Raw genomic sequence first — 22802 nt, 5'->3', positions numbered from 1 at the left:
TCATTGCCCAATCTGTGAATATGGATCCGGGTCCTTTAAACATTTTCCCTTTGTCAACTGGCATGATGTTAGGAGTTGTCAGTAGAGGGCACTAGGGAGACATCAGGCTGAAGGGCCTTCCCTCCTGGTTCTAGAACGTTCAATGGGCAGGCTTCTGCAGCCTGTTGTGCTGCTTCTCCAGCATGGCTTGGCTTCTTCAGCACTAGGCTCCTGACCTTCCAGTGCCAGGCTGCCACAGCACAATGTGATTTTTTCAGTGCCAGGCTCCAAAAGTGTGGCCTGCTCCTCCTGCATCTGGTTCCTGCAGGATAGGCAGCTTCTTCAGTGCATGACTTTTGCAGTGCATGGCAGCCAGGCGTAGCACTCTCAGCTAGCTGCTTCCCCTGGGGAGAACCCCCTGAGCAATTATGTAGTTGAGTGGCTCCAGAGAGACACCTTCCATGAAGAGCTTTTCCCAGGACCAGAAAGGGTAAATTTCTAGCAAGTTCTGCTAGTACAGCACCAGAGTGATCTCTCTCCCACTCAGCGAGCCAGAGCCATGCCCTCTGCCAGTCCTAGCACACCAGATGCTCTGTATCAGCACCAGGGCTGGTGGCTGCTCCTTCTTTCTGCTACTCCTATTTTTTGTTAAGAAGATTTTATTTATTTTATTTATTTATTTGAGAGAGAGAGGAGGAGCAGAGGGAGAGGGACAAGCAGGGCACGATCCCACAACCCAGAGATCATGACCTGAGCTAAAATCAAGAGTTGGGTGGACACTCAACTGAGCCACCTAGGCACCCCTGCTATTCTTTCAGGTTCTCTAAATTTCTTATTGGCTAATCCCTTGGCACACCAACCTTATGTTAGAATTACCAATTCTTTATATTATACTTATCTTGTTCAAATTACCGCATGGTTTTGTATCTTGATTGGGCCCTGGCTGGTATATTCTGGTTTCTGTGAGTCATTACAAAGTAATTTCTATTAGTGGGATTAGGGCTTGCATAATTGCTTTTTTTCCCCCTGTAAAACTAAAGCAGCTATGTAATCTGTAATTTATTTTCCCTTTCCAAACCTACTATTAAAAATGCTACTCTCAATTATAGGTCCGGTTATTGACATATTACTACAGAGCTCTATTCTGAAAACTCCCTCAGATCCATAGCTTTCATGAACAGAACACCGAAGCCAGAATGACTTCACTGTTTAAGCCTCTTTGGAAAGCATTATATCAGAGAGCAGACAGAGCTCTGGGAAAGTGATCTCATTTCCTCCTCCCTTCTTTTAATCATGCTCATCTCACTAGACAAAGTCTAAAAGAACTTTCCATTGTCCTTTGTCATCTTCTGGCTCCGTGGGGATGCTGTCCTAGGCTTTTCTAAGCAAATACAGAGTAAAATAAAGGTGTCTAAATTCAACCTCTCCAAGGCTAACCATGACAGAGAGGTTAAGACATTTGAAAAATCTTCAAATTTCCTTGACATCATTAATAAAATATGAAGAAGCAGGAATGGCAGAAATAATACAGTCACATCCCCAAATGCATCCTATTCATGGGTTTACAAGACCTCATACCGTAGAGACTTATAAAACAGGCTCAAATGTAGTTACAACCCAAGGGAGAAACAGATGATCTCTTCTAGACCTCAGGTTAATTTGAAATCTTAAATGGGTTTATACATTGTTAATTTACAAACTGCTATGTGAATAGATATTTCATTCGATCAGACGTTCTTTTAACTTCTAAAGCCCTTTTTAGTGATCTAGAGGAGAAACAATGTCAGCTTTTGGACATATTCCATAATTTACTACTCTAAATAAAGTATTCTTTTCACATGGCTAATGCTATAATCATGCTATTTAAGAAATTACAGAGTATTACATATTTAAATGTTTAAAATCCCAGAAATAGGTTGAAATTTAGGTATATTGCCATGTAAAGGCTTGAGAATGAATTTGAAGTCAATTTCTTTACTGTTGGAGAGTCCAGTTTAATAGCTTACTTCCTCTCTCTCAATAATCTGGATCAATGTCAGCTTAGGCTGATGGTATTTCTGGTATATAACCATGATTTGGCTGCATCTGTTAATAATCAATACAGACTCAGGCAGCATACCTGGAGGGAAACACATGATATTAGCTTCCCATTGGTGTGTAACAAATTACCACAAATGTAGGGGCTGCAAACAACACCTACGTACTAGCTTGAGGTTCTGTAGGTGCAAGTCTGGTACAGTATGCCTGGGTTCGCTCAGGGAGTCACAAGGCTGAAATCAGGTGTTGGCTGGGCTTTTTCTTCTGGAATCTCTGGGAGAAGAATCTGCTTCCAAGCTCATTCTTATTGTTGGCAGGACTTTGTTCCTTGCCATAGGGCTGGGGCCCTACTTTTCTTGCTGGCTCTCATCTTGGGCCTCTCTCAGTTCCTAGAGGCCACCCACATTCCTCATCACATGATTCCTTCCATCTTCAAGCCAGCGATACTGCATCAAATTCTTCTCATGCTTCAAATCTGGTTTAGCTCTTTCTCAGCCAGAGAAAGCTCTGTTCTAAAAGGTTCATGGGATTAGGTCAGGCCAACCAGGAGAATCTCCCTACTGTACCATATAACATTACCAAAACCACCCCATTCACACTCCTGGGAATTATGCAAGGTGTAGATACCAGGGAGCAGTAAATCTGGGGGACAATCTTAAAATTATGCCCACCCAACACATCTAAGAAAAGAATTAGACAAAGTTAATGATTGAGAGTTGCCCCTGTATGAACTGAAGTTCAAAAAAGAACTGGTGGAAAGATACGACTGAATTAAAAATAAATAAGGGCCTAGATGTAGTAGATTAGGATTGTTAATAAAATGCTGGAATAATAGAACCAGAGGGCACATCCTGGAACAGAAAAGACGAAAAATAAGTACAGAATACATTTACAGAAGGGGAAGAAAACTGAAAATTCATTAAAGCAAAAGATGATATTTGGAAACAGTAAGTTCAGTTAAAGTAAATAAAATATTTGAGTTCCAACGATACGTCAGAAGTAGAAATCAACAGAAGATAAAGTAACAAGAATCATTAACATGTACTGGGTACTTAATATGTGCTCGAGCATCTGGACACTATTCTGATTGATTTACACGTATTTCTTCATTCAGTATTCAAAACACGCATAGAGACTATTATCATTCTTATTTTGTATTTGTGGAGAGTGAAGTAGAGAGAGATTAACTTGCCCAACATCACCTTATAAGTGGCAGAGTCAAGAGTGAACCCAGGAAATTAGGCTCTAGTGCCTAGTGTATCTTTATGTTTCCTGTAAGGAAGGGAATGAGGGAAGCGGGAAGGGAGAATTGCAAGGAGGGGAGAGATCGAAGGGCAAAAGCAAAGCCTCCTGTTTCCTATCTTTCATAGCAAGAGTGTTAGTGAGGTGTTGACCAAGTGTCCTCTACTCCTGGTATTTCCTGGATGGGCACCACAAGCTTTTGCCTCTGTGCCTCCATATTCTAACTAACCTATTTTATGACTGACCTTCCTTCAGATAAATACCTTAAACCTTATTATAGAGCAGACTTTCTGGACTAAGGATCATCCACCTCCTCTATATTCATTCACTCATTCATTTATTTATTCCACAAATATTTATGAGTGCCTCCTATGTGTCAGATATTGTTTGAGGTGCTGAGATTCAATTAGTGACAATACAGACAAATCCCAGTTTTTAGAAAGCACACATTCTGGTGGGGGAAGGGAGGAGTGAGAGGGGAGGTAGATATTCAAGTGAACAAATGCACATTAGGTAGTAACAAGGATTATGAAGAAAACAAAGCAAGGCTGAAGTAATAGTAGTTGGAGGGGTGGTGATGTTATGTTACATGGTCAGGGAAGGTCTCTCTGATAAAATAGTATTTAAGGTGTGACTTGAATGTTCAAGATGGAGCCAGCCTGTAGCTTTGTATATTTCTGTTCTGCTTCGTGTTGCTTTTACAGTTTTATGTATAGGGACAATGCATTTCCTTTCTAATTCTTGTAGGGAGCACCTCACTAGTAACACTAAGCACATCATTAGTTGTTTGTTTTGGTTTTTTAAAATGAATTTGGATGGTAGACTATCAATGAACTTAAGGGAAACTAGGAATTTGAATGGTACCCCAACTTTCTCCCCCAAATAAAAAAATGCTCCTGAGACCTAATATGTAACATATTATTTTTGTTGGCTTTATCTGTAGTCAGTTTTAGATGTCTGAGGATAAATGCAAGTCATGGGCAAGCAATGGTTATTTGGCCAGCCACTGTAAAATATATTATAGGTTCAGTTTTATTATTCAAAGAGGAAGAGATATAAATATGTTGCTTATTTTCAGAATGAACTCACTGGTTCAGTTCTTCCACATTGTTGCCTTTAATTAGATTTTCTAATCAATCATCTCTGGGTATTGTTCCATGTCCAGAAGTCCATATTAATAAAACGTCTGCTTACTTAATAGAATTTGGTGAAAAGTTTAATTCCAGGATGTTAATCCATCTGGCCTTGCCAACTGCCGAACTACAGAAGGATAAGTTGGTGGTAGAGGGAACACCATCTGTTTCTGAGATTTTAGTTGATTTCTGCATGATGAGCAGGAAGTCAATTGCAAGACTGAAGAGCCAAGATGGAGAAAAGTGCAGAGTTTATTGGGTCTTTGTTTCATTGATGAACACAATTTTCACAAGATGGATCAACATGAAAACCAATGAGCACAAGGTTTATGTTATTCATCTACTCACTTGGAAGAAATCATGTCCACATATCTGTCTTTTTTCCTTCCTCTTTGGTAGCAACCGATTGTTAAAAGGAACTATATTCTTTCTGCCTAAACATATATTTCTTCAAATGAAGTAACCTGTTTATCTATTAGTGTTGAATCAGGAAGGCAACATATAATGTAACTTGAATCAAATGTCTAGGCTAGTTAGCTCAGTTGACCATGGTATTTTATCAGTGACCCCTAAATCCTAAATTCTACTTTTATATAGTCAAGTTAGTGTTACGCAGGAACAGACTTCATCCCACACCCAGAACTCCATCTTTAGTCTTAGCTAAGTAGCTGAAAGATGCCATCAAGAGATAGAGATGATGCAATTCATCACATTTATTCAACAAAAGTACTTCTACGTTCATGTCCTAGTGATGGTGACCTTGTTGAATTGTGACCAGGAAGAGCAGCACATTATAAAAATTAGTGAGAATGGTTTGGTTTTTGGATAAAACAAGAAGCAACTGAAGGAGGAATAAGGAAAACCAGTTCAACTGTACATTTTCTCTCTAACCATTTGACATGATCTTTCTAGACAGCATTAGAAGCTTAGGACCATGGCCTTTCTCAACTCTCTTTTCCACAAGTGTCTGTGACAGTCACAAAGATTTCTACTTTTACCACACTTCGTTTTTTTTTTTTTCCTTTTCATTCTTTTCTCCTATGCTTCTCCAGGCTTTATGTTCACTTTTAACCACTCTACTGAATTAATCTCCTGTCACTGATTCAGAAACAACCTATATCCTGATTGATGCCTCAATTTATATTTTTGGTTCTGACTTCTCACCAGAACCACAACCTCACAATTTCATTTTCACTTAAATATCATACAGTCGCTTCAAAGTAAATATATCTCAGACTGAATCATCTTCCCTCCTAAACCAGGCCCTTTTCTAAGATTTACACAGTGTCAACATTCTCTAAGTCAACAGGACTCTTCATCAGGGGCTCTTATCCACTTCACCACCAAGGCCTTCTTTTATCCATCCAACCTTCTCCCTGGAGTCCATTTTCAAGATATTTTCACCAAAGGATTCATTTATGTAATAGCTTTTCCATTCTTTTTAAGCAAAGTCATTTGGGCCATCATTCTAAGTAAACAAACTATTATTACACTGAACTCCAAGCAGAGATATTTGATGTACGTCTAGTCTGTGCCACCAGCTTATATAGGATATATATAGGTCAAGTGGGGTATTAAGTGTTCCGTTACTGTTTGAAGGCAATTTGACTGTTAAAAAAGTAATCAAACCTAATGAGTATAATACTTAATCTCAGACAGTCACTATATTTGTATGCCTAACTTCTTCCCAAAAATTTGCACCTCCAGAAAGAGCCACAAAATTGTATTAATGATTATTCATCCACAAATTTTGATGGTTTCCTGGTGCTGACAGATGGAGAAATATGTACTCTAGGTGGCCTCTCTGAAGTTTGGCAGTAGCTATGCATGATCTCATGCAACAAAGATAGAACATTCTCCAGTTCTCTTGGCAGAAGAAGATGAGGAGTGTAAAAGGAGATTAAGTTTCTAAGCAATATTTTCTTTTAAAAATCTCCTCTAAGTATTTTATAAAGAAGCGCTTCTGAACGAAACCTGCCAGGAACTTAAGGTACACAATGCTATCAAACAAGGATATTCTAGCTTCTAGGTGTTTGACACAGCTTTGAAATCTATGAACTTGAATAACAATGGATAAAAGCTAATTAATCCTTTCTTAAACTAAGCCAAACCAAAGTTCTGACATAATGTTTACGGATATCACTCAGTCATTCACTTTTATTGTCTTGGTCTTTTAATAAGTTAGTACTGAGAATCTTGCCAAATATGGGTATTTTGACCCTAATGATCTGCTCAGAAACAGTTCTCTTAATGGAAGCTGTACTATCAAGGGCACAGTTGACATCCTATATAATTCCTTAATTCAATTTAAAGTAGAGGAAGCACTGACATCAACCTTGGACCAATACCCAAACTACAGCATGTTCAAATTATTAAAGAGCTTTAATCCATTTCCCATTTCCATCTTCACTGAACTTCATTGTATTGAAACCAAAATACCAAGGACAGTAAATAGGTTTCAACTTGCATTCCAATTCAAATGGAATAGTGGCTGCCTGAAGAGCTATGTGGAAAAGAATCCTGGGGTTAGGTCAGTAGAAATTAGGATTGTGATTAGCACTGTCTGCCATGGAGAGGTAGTAGTAGAAACAACTAGAGGACAAAGTTCTGGAACCTAAGTGTGTTTAACACAGAGAAAAGAAATCTCAGGTGAGCCATGGTATTTTTCTCAAGTGCTTGAAGGCAGTTATATGAAGAATCAACTTTTTCTAACATACCAAATAGTATCAGTAAGTGAAATCACAAACTCCACGTGACAAAGAACTTTCAAATAATTAGAAAAGTCCAAAATGGAACCTATACTCTTGAGAGGGAGAGTCATACCCAAGACTGAGAAGTGCTCAAGCAGGGGTATAGATATTACAGAAAGGATCCCAGCAAGTGTGGGGAATTAGAATAAATGACTTCTTAGGGATCTTACCATATACCATCAAACCTCAAATAACGAGAAACATTACCTTTCAGAGCAGGGCTACTTGTATTGAGATAAAAACAAAGGAAAATGTCCAACTATCTCAGATCAAATATTTAGTACTTCCACTGAATTTCATCCCAATCTGAAGCAGTCTCTGTACCTTGCCATAGTACTTGAAAAGCTGTTTTGTGTTTGAAATTTTAAAAATGCACTTGAAATTGGACATCGTCTTTTAAAACCTCAGCATTCAGGATTCTAATGTGTGAATGTGGATATACCTGAACTCACAGTCCTTGCCAGAATGCAACTTATCAAAGGCATTTGTGCCATATATCGGAAACCAACTGGTTGCCCGGGAAGGTTTGGTATAGGCTTCGTTATTGTCCCATCAGCAATCAGCATCTTTGCACCCAGTGAAGGAGATGGGGAGAAAATGACACAAGACAGAGATGAAAGCTGTGTAGTCAGAAGAAAAAAGCCTTCTTGATTATGCTGTGGACTTTCTGAAGTCTTTAATTCTCCCTCTAGCCCATCTTCAAGCTGGCATGTGGGACGTACTGCAGATGGATGGTGGCGCTCATCAGGAAAAGCACACACATATATCTTGTGGGTTGATTTTTTTATTTGCCAGCTCAAGAGGAGCAGGGAGATTTATTTGGAAGGATGGTAATGAAGGTGGGGAGGCACTAGTTAGACTGCAGTTTCTGTTCCCAATATGTTATTCTCACTTTTTTCTCTTCTTGATGCTGGGTTGTTCTCTTTATTTCCACTTATTTTTCTTGAAAGGGGGGATATTTTTGGTATCATAAACCAGTGGCTTGAGAGAGGAGGGTAGTAAAGATGTGGGAACACAGAATATCTGTGTGTCATTTTTGCTGAGATATTTCAAGCGTTTTAATTACATTCTAAATTTTATTCCACACACATTTACTTATACACACTTATAAACTATTTGAAATAATTGTTTTCTTTATCCTCAAATGAGATTTCATGTTCCCTTTCTTGCTATCTTTCTTTTGCTCTGCCTTACAAGAATGAAATAATTCACTATAATAAAAAAAATTGTTTTCTTCCTTCATAACAATAGCACAAGGAAATGGGCTGACTTTGCTGGACCTTTTACAGCAGAAGAACTCACCATCACCACCCTGATCTGAGCCAAAGAATGGAAATATTCACTGAAAGGAAGGAGTAAATTGATATACTCTTGGTTTCCAGAACACTGTTTTGTGCCAAGGAGAGAAAGACATGGCCTTTGCAGGCCTGTTAACAACCATCACCAGGGCATCATTCTAATGCAACAACTAACCACCTGAGTTGAAGAGTCATACTAGACCTGAGTCCAATCCCAGTTTTGCTCTTTATGGCATCAGTTTAGTTACTTATCCTGTCTTAATTTTTTCATCTGAATATGGGTTATGATAAAACCTAACCTCACATGGCTTTGGAAATATTAATCAGAATAATTATGAACCACACCATGCAAATAGTGTTTAATTACTGAATTTACTGATTTTCAAAGTAAATATAGGGTAAAAGGGCCAGATGGAAAAGTATATCCAAATGCTTTCTGAATGCCTAAAATCAACTGTAGAGGGTCAAAATTTAGTAGAGCAAATCCTGGATTATATGGGTGGTTGTTATTCACTTTCTGATTTACCCTTAAGGTTTATATCTCTCTGCCAAGGTTTGTGTTTTATTTTCCCTATTTCTGCAACAGAATGTTATAAAAAATATAGGGTCAGGGATTTTGGAATATAAAATGTTCTTATTTGTTATTCGTGTTTGTAAAATTTGACTTATAGAAGCTAAAATAAAAATTTAATTATCTATGGGTTTTTTCATTATGAAATTACCCTTACCATTTTGTGTATGTATGAAATTTAAGAGTCTTAATGTTGTGGTATAAGAAATTTCATGTCAAGAAACAGGTATGTACCAGGGGTGCCTGGGTGGCTCAGTAAGGTAAACGTTTGCCTTTGGGTCAGGTCATGATCCCAGGGTGCTGGGATTGAGCCCCGCATCAGGCTCCGTGTTCTGCTGGGAGCCTCCTTCTCCCTCTCCTGTTGCTCCCCCCTGCTTGTGCCCACTCTCTCTGTCCTCTCCCTTTTTTCCCCTCTGTCAAATAAATAAATAAAATCTTAAAAAAAAAAAAAAGAAATAGGTATGTACCAAATTTTCTTTTTTGGGTAGATTGAAATCGTGAACGCATATATCTCTGAAAATAATGTTATATTATTTATCATGGTTAAGTGTCCAGGGCAGTCCAGAAAAACCTATCCAAATCATACCCTACTTTTTCTAGAATAGGCATAAAATTTTAGAAATAAATTACCACATATCATAGTATTTCTACGGAAAAACACGAGTTTGAAGACTCAATGTGGGGAAACAGAAATTGATCTTCCAGCTGCCCTACTCCCATTTTCATTCTAAACAGGGGGCGGTGGTGATGATGGCCTTTAGTAGGGCGATAGCAAGAGGAGATTTAAAGATAGGAAGGCAGTTAGAGAGAGAGGAGGAAGATAGGGATGACAAGAAAATATAGGTGTGGAAAGCTGTGGCTGTATGTCTTTGTTTCAAGCTGTCACCCCTTTTTCTCTTCAGTTATCCCGAGAGTACTCTGGCAATAAAAATAATAACAATCATCATTTGTGGAGAGCCTGCTGAATCAGAGGCACAGTCTTCAGTGTTGTTAACATGCAGTCAATCCTCTTAATAACCCTGAGAGGAAAGTATTATTATTCTAATTCTTAGAGATGAGCAGATTGAGGCTTAAGGAGGTTAAGAAATGTTGCCAGGACCACGCACGTAGGAAGTGACAGAACCACATGAATTAGCCACTTCCGTTGCGAAAACTACCAACCACGGGCAAAATCCAGCCCTGGTTGTACTTTCCATGGTTTTCACAATATTTTTGTTAATTGAAATCTTTGCTAACACCTAACAATGGAGAATTTTACATAAATATTTCCAGCTTCTCTTAAAAGTACATAGTTTAAAGTCACTAGGCCTGCCTTCTCTTAAGCAAAACCAGGTGGACGGGAGGAGTGGCTGTCATCGTCAGAGAGAATGGGTGCCCTCCAGGGTTTTTGTTTTTGTTTGCCCTCCGTCCCCTTACGCCTTACAGGACTAACTATAAAGGAAGTAAAACATATATACAGGAAGGTGCACAACTCATAAAAAAATACAGCTCATTGAATTCTCACAAATAAAACAAGTGTATCTATAACCTAAAACAAGAATTAGAACATTACCAGCACCTGAACTGACTTGAGTTCCCTTCGATCACTATGGCCTCATCCGTCCCAGAGATTATATCTATCTTTTCCACTTTAAATGAATGCACTAATATATCTGAATGTATGTTGTGCGTCTGATGGCTTTTACTCAACAATATATTTATGAGGCTCTTCTATGTTATTGAGAGGAGAAGGAGACAGAGTTAATTTTCGTTGCTGTATTCTACATACCATAAACTGATTATACCACAATTTATTATCATTTCTACTATTGGTGGCCATTTGTTTCCAATTTTTGGTGGCTGCTACAGATGGTGCTTCCATTAACATTCTTGTATCTTTCTTTTAATGAGCATATACACACATCTCTTAGACATATACACAGGAGAGGAATAACTGGGTCACAAGATATATACATGTTAAGTTTTTGTGTCTATAATCAAAAAGTTTTTCCAACATATTGGAACAATTTATGTTTCTACCAACTTACTGGATGAGAGTTATAGGAGTGCCATATCTTGTCGCCATTCTTTTAAAATTTTACCTATTATAATGAGTATGTACAAGTATCTCAATGTATTTTTTAGAACAGTTTCACTGGGCTATAATTAACATACCATAAAATTCAACCATTTAAAATGTACAACTTAATGGTTTAGGTATATTTACAGAGCTGTTCAACCATCACCATAATCTAACTTTAGAACATTCTATCACTCGAAAAACAAACTCACAGACAGCTGTTGTTCTCTATCCCCGTTCCCACCACTAGACAACCACTAATCTACTTTCTGTCTCTATATGTTTGCCCATTCTGGACCTTTCATATGAACAGAATTACACAATATGTGGTCTTTTGTGACTGGCTTCAACTAAGCATAATTTTTTGAGGTTTATCCATGTTGTGGCATATATCAGTTCCATTATGCCATTTCATTGCCAATAATATTCCATTGTATGGATATACCACATTTTGTTTATCCATTCATCAGGAGATGGGAATTTGGGCTGTTTGTGCTTTAGGGCTATGAAAAAGAGGACGATGAATATTTTGTACGTTTTTGTTGGTGAACATATGTACACATTTCTCTTAGATATATATCTAGAAGAGGAAGGGCTAGGTCACGGAATATGCATATGTAAAGTTCTTTTTTTTTTTTTTTAAGATTTTATTTATTTATTTGACAGAGAGAGACAGCCAGTGAGAGAGGGCACACAAGCAGGGGGAGTGGGAGAGGAAGAAGCAGGCTCCCAGCGGAGGAGCCTGATGTGGGACTCGATCCCATAATGCCAGGATCACGCCCTGAGCCGAAGGCAGACGCTTAACGACTGCGCCACCCAGGCGCCCCTGCATATGTAAAGTTCTAATGGCTATATGCAAACAGTTTAATACAGATATTCTATAAACTTATATTCCTACTAATTTACTGTATGAGAGTTATAGTTACTTGACATTTTGGCACTGCCATTTTTTAAAAGATAAAAGCCCTTGTTTTAAAGAGTTGTTTTAGGTTCATAGCAAAATTGAGAGGAAGGTACCTAAATTTCCCCTAAACCCCTTGCCCTCACACAGGCACAGCCTCCCCTATTATCAGCATCCCCCATGAGTGTGGCACATTTGTTACAACTGATGAACCTACATTGACATATCATAATCACCCAAAGTTCTTACAACTACATGTCTTAACTCTTGCATCCTCCAAGAAATTGTTCTTAACTATTCCCATCCCACTTTAACCCATTTTTTTCACATTTTAGGCATGTAGCAAATTAAAAAATATATCTTTTACTAAATAACCATTTTTCATTTTTAGTTCTGCCTCAGATTCATCATGTCAACTGAACAATTTCTGTATTCACATGACTTATAATTAAGTAATGCTCAAAAATAAAAGGTTCTATACTGAATCCTTGTTGAGCAGAGAACCCAGGTTTCAAAAGAATGAGTAAACTATTTAGGCTCCAAAAATCACAAAATAATCTTTTATGTGTTCCCTTCCCCCAGTCAATGATGTTATTAAGTTTATAATATTAAGTCTGAGTGAAGGACTACATTTTTTAAGAACTGTTTTTTTTTTAACCTGTCTTTCATTCCATTGGATTACTTTCACATTGAGATGTGTGAAAGTTAATTTTTGTTAGGTAGTTGTAGTTTGGAATTAAATTTAAATGCCTTAAAATATATTAAGTAGCACAGACTACTTCCGAGCTGGAAAACAGGTTAACTATGGAACAATGCAAGCCTAGCAAATAACCATTGTTAGATTTCATTATAGGAGCTTGGGCTTTACTTAGTTTGTAGGGTCTTAAAATCTCCCTGTAAGGTAGCAAATTAATTTCTCAACATTAAACACACACTGCATGTTTCCCTGCTATTTGCTTCAGTGATTTATTCCAACCAGTATGCATACTTTCATCATTTCTTAACATCAGGATTCCTTAATGTACAGACACCTCACTTTGTGGCAAGGACTGCTTAATGCCATAGCGTGCTAAGGAGCTACGTTTCGCAAACATAAGTATGAGTCTGAGAACTATAAACTCAATGTACTGATAAGTGACTGTATCTGCCAGCACCAGCAGCAAGGTGATTTCCTCCTCATCAATGAGTTGAAGTGTTTAGACATGGAAGAGTACTTAGCAACACCCTACTATGCCCTGTGAGGGAGGCTGCTGGGGACACTGAGCCCCAAAAGGAGTAAGCCATGCATAAGCCACAGACCACGCTGGGATTTCATTCTAGTCTCACAGGAAAATGTTTTGAATTATAAAGTGGGAGAACAGATAAGTGTTTTGGCATTGTGTGCTTTTTGTAGGACACAACAAACAATCAGCTACATTTTCAGTCCAAATTCATACCATTTCTCTCATTTAGAATCTTCCACTGGCAGTGGTAAATGAAAGAAGAGTTCATTTACTGTAGAAGAGTTAGGAAGTTTATCATTAAAGATGTAACACAAAAGATGTGATGAGTTGTGGTTTTAGATAAGCTTAAAGACAGATGCTAACTAGAATTTAATGCATACAGACCAACCCAAACTACGTTCACTCACTCACTCATTTTTTCTAATGCTTTATGTAATTTTAAAAATATATTATTTAAGTATTCTCTATACCCAACATGGGGCTCGAACTCACCACTGGGATGTTAAGAGTCACGTGCTGTTATGACTGAGCCAGGTGCCCCTCTGTAATCATTTTTTATAATCTGGAACTTGGATCAAGTGAGCTGGAGCTCTACTAGTTCAGCAATTCTGCTGATCTTAGACAAGTTCCACATATAATTTTGTGATTTTATTAATATCCCTCTTTGTTCCTAAAAGGTTTTGAGCCATTTTACAATGGGAAAAAAGTAAAATGGAAGAGAACATTAGGACAAAGTTAAAATTTGAGCTGGAGGAAAAAAATGTGACTGAAGGTAAAATTAGCACAGAAATGGACAACTGTGTGGATGTGAGAGGTAGGTCATAAATGTGGGGGAGCAGAATAAAAAGGGGATACAATCGTTAAGAAAAATTCAGGATTTCCCTAAGAATGCAATCTTGGGGCACCTAGGTGGCTCAGATGGTTAAGCGTCTGCCTTCGGCTCAGGTCATGATCTCCAAGTCCTGGGATTGAGCCTGGAGCACCACATCAGGCTCCCAGCTCAGTGGGGAGTCTGCTTCTCCCTCATCCTCTCCCCTTGCTTGTGCTATGTCTCTCTCTCAAGTGAATACATAAAATCTTTAAAAAAAAAAAAAAGCTAAAAAAGAAAAGAATGCAAACTTGACTTTACAACCACAATACTATATAAATAAGGATAAATAAGGATAATTACTCATTTACAGATATGAAAGATTATTTCCCAGAAGGAACACTTTACCTGAGCAGCAATCACAACTTGACCTCAGGATCAACCAACTTAGTGTATACCAAAATGTGTATCCAAAATCATATACAACAGAACTATAAATGAGACTAGTTAGAAGTAACATTCCACAAAGTATGCGTTCAAATGGGCAACAGTGTCGTTATAGGCATTATTTTAGGAAGCTCTCTGCTATTTTACAGCTTCTATTCCTTGAAAGATTTCTGGAACTTCCTTAACAACATTTATCCAACAGATATTTTACTTTGTGCCAGGTGCTCTGCTAGATGTTGGGTAGAGGGCATTTATCATGAGAGACAGTTATGTGCCCTCAAAGAAATTAGAGATGGGTGGGTTGGGGGGGAGAAAGACATTATCTGATTAACTATAAGAAAGTTGATGAGTATTTTGATTTCAGAAGAACTGGAGATCCAACTCTGAATGTTCTCAAGGTATGCTCCTTTAAACATTCACAGTGTTCTTCACGTTTTTAATGGGAGTCAATATTCATTCAGCATTGAGTTTGGTAAATAAGATGGGTAATCAAATTATCACTTAGTTTTGGTCAGACATTAGTTCTAACTTTCTTGAGTGGCTCATACTGGGAATGTAGAAGGAGATTTGATATAAGTTGATGTAGCTAAGTAGTTTTCCAGATGAAACAGATTGCTTTCCTCAATTATACTCTCTAGTAAGATTCCATATCTCAGTCTTCTCTTTACTCGATATAAAGGCATTTCTTGACTCATATGGACACCTCTGTAGTTATCAGGAGCTCATGTGCGTGTGTTTGGGGAGATGGCAGTGGTGAAGAACAACATTACAAAGATTGGCTATAGAGCACCTTAGGCATTCAAGAGCTTGGATCTCAGCAATACAGAATAAACCGGCATTCTGAACAATGAAACACTTAGCAGTTTCCAAGAATATATCAAGAGCTAGAATTATTTTTTTTGGGTGTACTGATATAACTTTGAAGAAGAACAGGAAAAAGAGGAAGAAAAGGGAGAAGGAGGAGGAGGATGAAGAGGAATGGGAAGGGGAAGAGGAAAGAGAGAGAAGTCAGATCCCCTCACAATGACTTCTGTTTCTGAATTTCCAAGGACACGTAACTTTGGAGTACGGAGGTTACTCATAAACCAATGCTGAAAGTTATTTTAAAAGAATGAGTTCTAAAACATTGTGAGCATTGGCAGCAGCATTAGAATAAGATTCAAGTCTCCTAAGATTATTATAAAAGAACAGGAATCTTTACTATAAAGTAATATATCCTATTTAAAAAAGAGAATAATAATCAAGGAAGAGAGAAAGAGGCTTAATGGAGTTAGGAACCATTACAACAAGAGGCCAGGTTATATACTCCCCCGCCCGTAATGTCGTTTTGATTTTTATTTTCATTCGTTGTTTCCAGAGTAAATGAATTTGGATAGTTGAATTATCCATTCTGTTATCTGGAATAGGCTCAGTGCATACTGTTTCAAAGAAATCTGCTCTGTTCTGAATCTAGATACTTCTACTCAACTTCTTGTACTTTACAACATAGAGTAATTCTTTACCATCTTCCATTTTTTTGTATAATACCTGATAACATATTTTCCTATTCTATTTCTATTCCCCACCGCCAATGTCAGCAAATTCCTTCTTGCAATAAATGTCTTATTAAGGAAAGCATTTGCTTTTATTACTTATTTGAATTTTCCACAAACCCATACTTATTATAACTCCCACCATATTAACCAAATTTGGCTCTATTTATTTGTTTTTAAAGATTTTATTTATTTGAGAGAGAGGGCAGAGCTAGAGAGAGAGAGAGAGCACAAGGTGGGGAGCAGCAGAGGGAGAGGGAGAAGCAGGCCCCCCACTGAGCAGGGCCCACTAGGACTCCATCCCAGGACCCTGGGTTCATGACCTGAGTCGAAGGCAGAGGCTTGACTGACTGAGCCACCCAGATGCCCCAGCAAATTCGGTTCTAAACTAATGTTAACTGTTTTAAAAGTGAATCTATTTCCTATAAATTTTCACAAATCATAATTCCTTACATAATGCTTCATTACATTAAACACTTTTAAAATTCCAGCTTAGACTATCATACAGACAAGGGTAAGGTTAAGGACTGATCAGAAGACTGGTCGTGTAGCTTTGAAGTGGGCAATGTTCAGAATCTTTCTAATACCAACCAATTGTCTTCCAAGTTTGTGGTGAAGACAGAATCAATAAATATTCACCCAACACCTACAAAATACATAATAGACTGCTGAATGCCATGAAAGACTCAAAGGGTTAGAAGGTGTACTCTAAAATTTCACAATTTAACCAGTCGGATACTTGCTTTTCATTCAGAAACCACTTATTAAGTGAATACAAGGTACTAGTACAACTTTAGGTCTAGATGACCTTTTTGCTCTCTTTGCAGCAGAGACCTGCAAATGTCTTCTCTATTTGAGGGAGCCTATGTTTTTGGTCCCACACCCACTGGTCTATGTCTATATGTTGCAAGTTCAATGTCCTGAGGGGATTCTAATTGGTCTGATGGTCCCTATTTTCCTTAGGCTAGACCTCTCACACCAAACCACTTCATACCATTCGTATTTCAAACCATCCGTCACTCATACTTACATGTTGGCTGCCCTTAACTTGGGTACCCAAACTGGTCTCATCAGTTGTGACTAGGGCGTTGGGGTCAGATTGCGGCCACTTCGGTGGAGCCATTTATGGTACTTTTGGTCACCAGGGGCAGTGGTTGTGACAGACATTCTCAGAGGGAAAAGACCCACTATCCACATACTGTGTGTACATAGATTCACACTATAATTATTTTATGAGCAGCTGGATGTAAATATTATAGTTTATTGAATCACTTTAAGAAGTATGGCTTAAGTGTATTTTCTGTGGGATACGTTTTTATTTTACTTTTAGAACTGTAGAATGTTAGAATGAACCAAAGATGTTTCCAATTTCTCCTTTGGACAAATGAGAGAAAGAGAGGGCAGGAGAGAGAGAAAGACAGAGAGAGAGAAACACGTCAGAGGTTAAGGGATTTGTGTCAAGGTTACTCAGCAGCCATAGAAGTACAATCCAGGATTTCAGGCAGTGGGAGTCTTCTATTCCACACTCACTTCACACCTTAACCTCATTTTTACATTTTGTCTTTTATTTTCTAAAAACAGAAGAGTACAATGAAAGAAGAAAAAGAACCTAGTAACATGAGTTCTCAAATTCTCTATTTAAATCTTCCTCCCTTTGAGTTAGCTCAGTTAAGTCTGGGAGGCTATGCTGTGATTTGACTTTTGTCTGCTGGAATTATCCTATTCTGTAAGCTCTGTCTACACTGCTGCAGATACTGGTAACCAATGCTGATCGTATGTGCCATTAGACACATAGAATGCTCAGCTCACCTGCCTCAGTCATTGAGAAACACAGAAGAATGTCTTCCTATAGGCAAGTGGGTTGTTATAATCATCTTTATTCAAAGGACCACGGGGCCAAGAAAAGGATACTAAAGAAATGTTGGGTTTTGTTTCATTTTGGGTTTTTTGCCAATTCATTATGACTAAATTGGAAAGGGTTATAAATTCACATAGTGTCAAACTGAGTGACAAGGTTTAATCATATCTCTTGTTGAATTAAAAAATCAACCCCCAACAGGCATATATATAGCTTATATGCCTGATTATTACCTTCTCCTCACACACCTTCTTTTCCTTACACAGTTGCTAAGACCTTATTTCTTCTAGAAAAAGACAACAGAATTTCACCTGTTCCCTAACTCAGGTGCTAACCAAACTTATTTTTCATTTTAATTTTTTTCTCAGCTATTTGAGTCATTTATATGCCAAATTCCTATGAAAAGTTGGGGGGGTACATTGGTTTTCATGCATAATTTAATTAAAACTTAACTCATCTGGCCTCAAAATTTAACCACATTTTAGCAGAAAGATAGCCTAGACCAAGGCCAATCACAAAGAAAATGCGAAAACTTAAGGAGCACATAATGCAAGAAAACTCACACTGATGCCAGATTAACCAATGATTTCACCTCATTTTGCTAAGTTTTCTTCACTCAAATCCTTAAAGAGACTCTTCTGCCTGGGAAGATGAATGTAGCTAAAACGACAGCAAAGCAATTCATACCCTTGACGCAATATAGTATAATCTGATTTCAACCAAGCTGCCTTCAGGAAACTATCAAAGGTTACAAAAATCACCAGTTACAAAAGAAAATTAAAGAAATTAAAAGGAGTCATATTCTAGTCAGAGAACGATATTAAAATATGTGTGTGTTTAAAATCTAATTCACTCTCAGCCATTTCAGTGGCTGAAATCTTAGTGCGTTAATCAAAATGGGTACCCAGGGTAGGTTCTGTTTATCCTAAATGCAGACAGGCTAAGGAAAGAAAGATTAATCTGGTAAAGGCATCACTATTCTAATCGGACTGATGGGAAAACGTAGTATGGGTGTAAGAGGCAATGTAGGGTGAATTATAGTGAAGTGATGAACTACCTTGAAGCTGAAGCAATCAAATAGATAGCTCTAAAAATTACTATGGCATCTTTATTCAACACTTTGGTCTAAGTGTCCCCATCTTGGCCTTCTTTACAAAGAATAGAAGCACTTTGTTGTATTTGGTGAAATTAAATCTTAATAGGAGAGCCTCAGCTAAGGCTGCTACCCTTCACTTACCAAAATTAAACACTAGACATTAATTTCCTTTCCAAGAAGAGGAGATGACATTTCGATAATATTTTCAATTTACAAAATAGTTAAAAATCCAAGAGAAGCGTTAGCAAACATTTTTTTAAATTTCTATCACATATTTCTGTCACATATCTGTGCATCGTGCACTCTTTTTAATTAAAAGTAATGTGAAACATTTGTTACTCATCCTTGTCTTCTTTATAAATAATTTAGCAAGTAATTATTTTGTCTTCAGAAAAAAAAGATAATTGTCTCTAAATTATTATGACTGAATAGAATAAAGTCAAGATGTTTTTGTAATTGGTAGAGAAGAGCAAGTAGTCCCTATTGGAGTATTTTGTTTTAACACTTTGCTTTTGTCTGATTAGATAAAAATTTTATAAAATGAGACTACAAAGAAGTATCACCCAAAAAGGCAATCATAATCTCACTATCTAGAGGTCACTATTGTTAACATTTTGCCTTATAAGCACGTATACACATACATGTAATATACAAATAAGTGCGTGCAAGTGTGTTTTTATATACATACACATTATATATGTACGTGTACACACACACACACACACACACACACAAACACTTTTTTAAAGGAGTCATACTACAGAGGTTCTTTTGATTCCAGCCTTCTTTTCTTAGAAATATAGGCATTTTTTTCAAATTAATAGGTAAAGATCTATGTTAACATTTTTAATGTCTTCATAGCATTGCATTTACATCTTATTTATTTAATTTACCATATACTGAGTATTCACATTGTTTTCAACCTTTCACCATTATAAATAGGCTGTATCTTTTTTTTTATTATGTTCAGTTAGCCAACATACAGTACATCATTAGTTTTTGATGTAGTGTTCAACGAGTCATTAGTTGCACATAACACCCAGTGCTCATCACAACAGGTGCCCTCCTTAATGCCCATCGCCCGGTTCCCCATCCCCCCACCCCCCTCCCTTCTGTAACCCTCAGTTTGTTTCCCTGGAGACTAGAGTTTCTTATGGTTTGTCTCCCTCTCTGATTTCTTCCAGGCTGTATATTTGAACTAACATCCGAAGTCATACGCAAATATGAAAAATTTTATTTCCACTACTGCATATTGTGAATCACAAATACTAGATAAATGTTGCCATGTGTAATGGTACTTTACAAACCTTTGAAACCGCAATTCCGTTTGGCACTATGGTTTTCTATTAGCTCAGAATATTTCACATTTCCCTTTCTACATTCTTTTGGAGTAGTTAAGCGGTAGATATTACTATCTACATTTAACATACTGATTTTTGAGTTGAAGCATCCAAAACACTGTACGTGGGGGAGAAGTGACGCTAACGCTAAATCTACAGAATGAACATAAGTTGCTTGAATCTACTCTGTGCTCTTTCCAATGGACCAATGTCTTCCCCTTACTTCTTGGTGCGGGAGGATACCGGGGATGTCACCCAGCATGATTTCGCATTCCCGCCTCTTTTCCTTCAACCATAGTGACCTGTGCTGTCTTCATCCGATACTTCCTTTACACTGGGCTGAAAGTGCCAGAATACCTATTAGCCTTACTTTGGTTATAAACGCTTCCTATTCTAAAACTCAACAATTCAATGGTTTTCACTGAGAGCTCATTTTGTGATCCTGAAGTTTATGCGGTTATCTCTGTTTTTCTCTATACTGTTAACTTTGACAATCAGAGATCCTAGACACTCTTATTTGGAATCCCCTAAAGACAACTCATACTTCAAATAACACACATACCGAAAATAACATTTTAAACTATTTTAGCTTTTGGACACTATCAATATTTTTTCACCGCATTGTGTAAAACTATTTTTATTATATTAATTAACTGAAAAAGACTACCTCAGATTTTTGTCAATTCTATTTCTTAATATATCTTGAGTTTGTTTTGGAGAAGAGCTTTGAAAAATAAAATCCATGATTTTTGAATGTGAGAAACCATTAAATGAGAATGAAAAATGGAGTTTTATTATATATATTATATCATGGTTTTAAAAATGCTTGAGAGTTAAAGTCAATCTCATTTGATTTTTTAAAATGTTTTTAATACACTTTTTGAAGTACTTCTTAGCAAAAATGCATACCTTTATATAATTTGTCCAGCTTTTGAATATAATTTTCCATACTTTGAGAAGAGATCAAATGATGGTAATACAGTTTGGAAATCCTGGAAAGAAAAAGATCAAAGATTACCACAGAGATCTTACTGACTTTGTATTGTTATTATTATTTTATTATAATTTATGTCGTATTAAATTTCTTTTTTTTTTTTTTTTTTTTTTAAAGATTTTATTTATTTATTTGACAGAGATAGAGACAGCCAGCGAGAGAGGGAACACAAGCAGGGGGAGTGGGAGAGGAAGAAGCAGGCTCATAGCAGAGGAGCCTGATGTGGGACTCGATCCCATAACACTGGGATCACGCCCTGAGCCGAAGGCAGACGCTTAACCGCTGTGCCACCCAGGCGCCCCCTGTCGTATTAAATGTCTAGATAAATATTTAACTGCACTTCAAATTTCCCATCATATCCTCAAATAAGACGAAATTGGTAGTTAATTTTTTTTTAAGATTTTTTATTTATTTATGTGACAGAGAGACAGCCAGCGAGAGAGGGAACACTGCAGGGGAGTGGGAGAGGAAGAAGCAGGCTCCCAGTGGAGGAGCCCGATGTGGGACTCGATCCCGGAACGCAGGGATCACGCCCTGAGCCGAAGGCAGACGCCTAACGACTGCGCTACCCAGGCGCCCCTGGTAGTTAATTTTTATCAGTTGAAAGCCAGAAGTACCGAAGCTTCCTTAGACACAGAGCTTACCACAGCTATGGGTGGCACTATTAAAAAACCTCTGAGCGATGCAAAGGCCAGACACACTTACTTGTCTGTATCACAAGAACTCACAAATCTGTATCTTTTATCTTGACCTATAAGGCCCCCGCAGAGCTGTGCTTTGGGTCCTTTTCTAACGTGGCTTATTTTCCTCTACATTTCCCCTCATTTAGTCTTCTTTAGCAACACTTCTGCTTACTGGACACGTCTCCTCTCAGTCTTTATACTTACAGATGCCTCCACCTAGACAGCCTTATCTTCAGTTATTTCCATGGCTCATTCCGTCCTTCGATCACATCTGTTCAAAGAGGCCCTCCCAGACTACCTATATATACAAAATAGCACTCCTGAAACTTTCTATCACCTCAACTGGCCTCTATTTTCTTAATTACCACTCCTTGATATTACATATTTATCTATCTTGTGTCCCACATGAGAGTATAAGCTTCATAGGAGTAGGTACTTTGTTGTGTAAAAAAGAAATATTTGTTGACTGAATGAATGAAATGGGAAAGGTGATAGACTGTGCTAAGTACCGCAGCATTGATTCAGAGGAATGCTCCAGGAGTTTAGAGGGCAAAATCATTCTTTTACTCAGTAACCAGAGAAGCAGCATTTGATGGAGGATAGAAATGAATACTCTTCATGCATGTTAAAAAGGCAAATAAATTAAAGTACTGAATCAATTGTGAATATTGTAAATAAATGGTCAGACTAGATAAAAGTGTATGTTTCTCTTCCTGTGGGAGACCTATCCTTAATGGAGATGATTTGGGATCATTTTTGGTTTTTTTCCCTTTAAGAAAACCTTGGCTAGAAGGACCTCCACCCTGAGCCCACCTCTTTTAGAGAGGTTCGTACATTACAAACACACGAAG

General features: G+C 37.6%; 1 protein-coding gene across 2 annotated transcripts in view; it reads right to left on the bottom strand.

The window, feature by feature from the left end:
* Nucleotides 1-22802, bottom strand: part of SPATA17 (spermatogenesis associated 17) — a 202957-nt gene that overhangs the window by 13314 nt on the left and 166841 nt on the right. The window contains exon 10 of one of the 2 annotated variants that reach the window (XM_057315487.1): nucleotides 21184-21266. In XM_057315487.1, the coding sequence (XP_057171470.1) occupies nucleotides 21186-21266 (81 nt within the window). In that variant the 3' untranslated portion in view covers nucleotides 21184-21185. Of the gene's footprint in view, nucleotides 1-20291; nucleotides 21267-22802 lie in introns of those variants that run through there. The other variant, XM_026517325.4, reaches the window with a different exon arrangement.

This window comes from Ursus arctos, unplaced genomic scaffold (assembly GCF_023065955.2).
Source record: "Ursus arctos isolate Adak ecotype North America unplaced genomic scaffold, UrsArc2.0 scaffold_2, whole genome shotgun sequence".
NCBI lineage: Eukaryota > Metazoa > Chordata > Mammalia > Carnivora > Ursidae > Ursus > Ursus arctos.
Note: the sequence above shows the minus strand (reverse complement) of the source record. Positions and strands in the feature narration are given on the sequence as shown.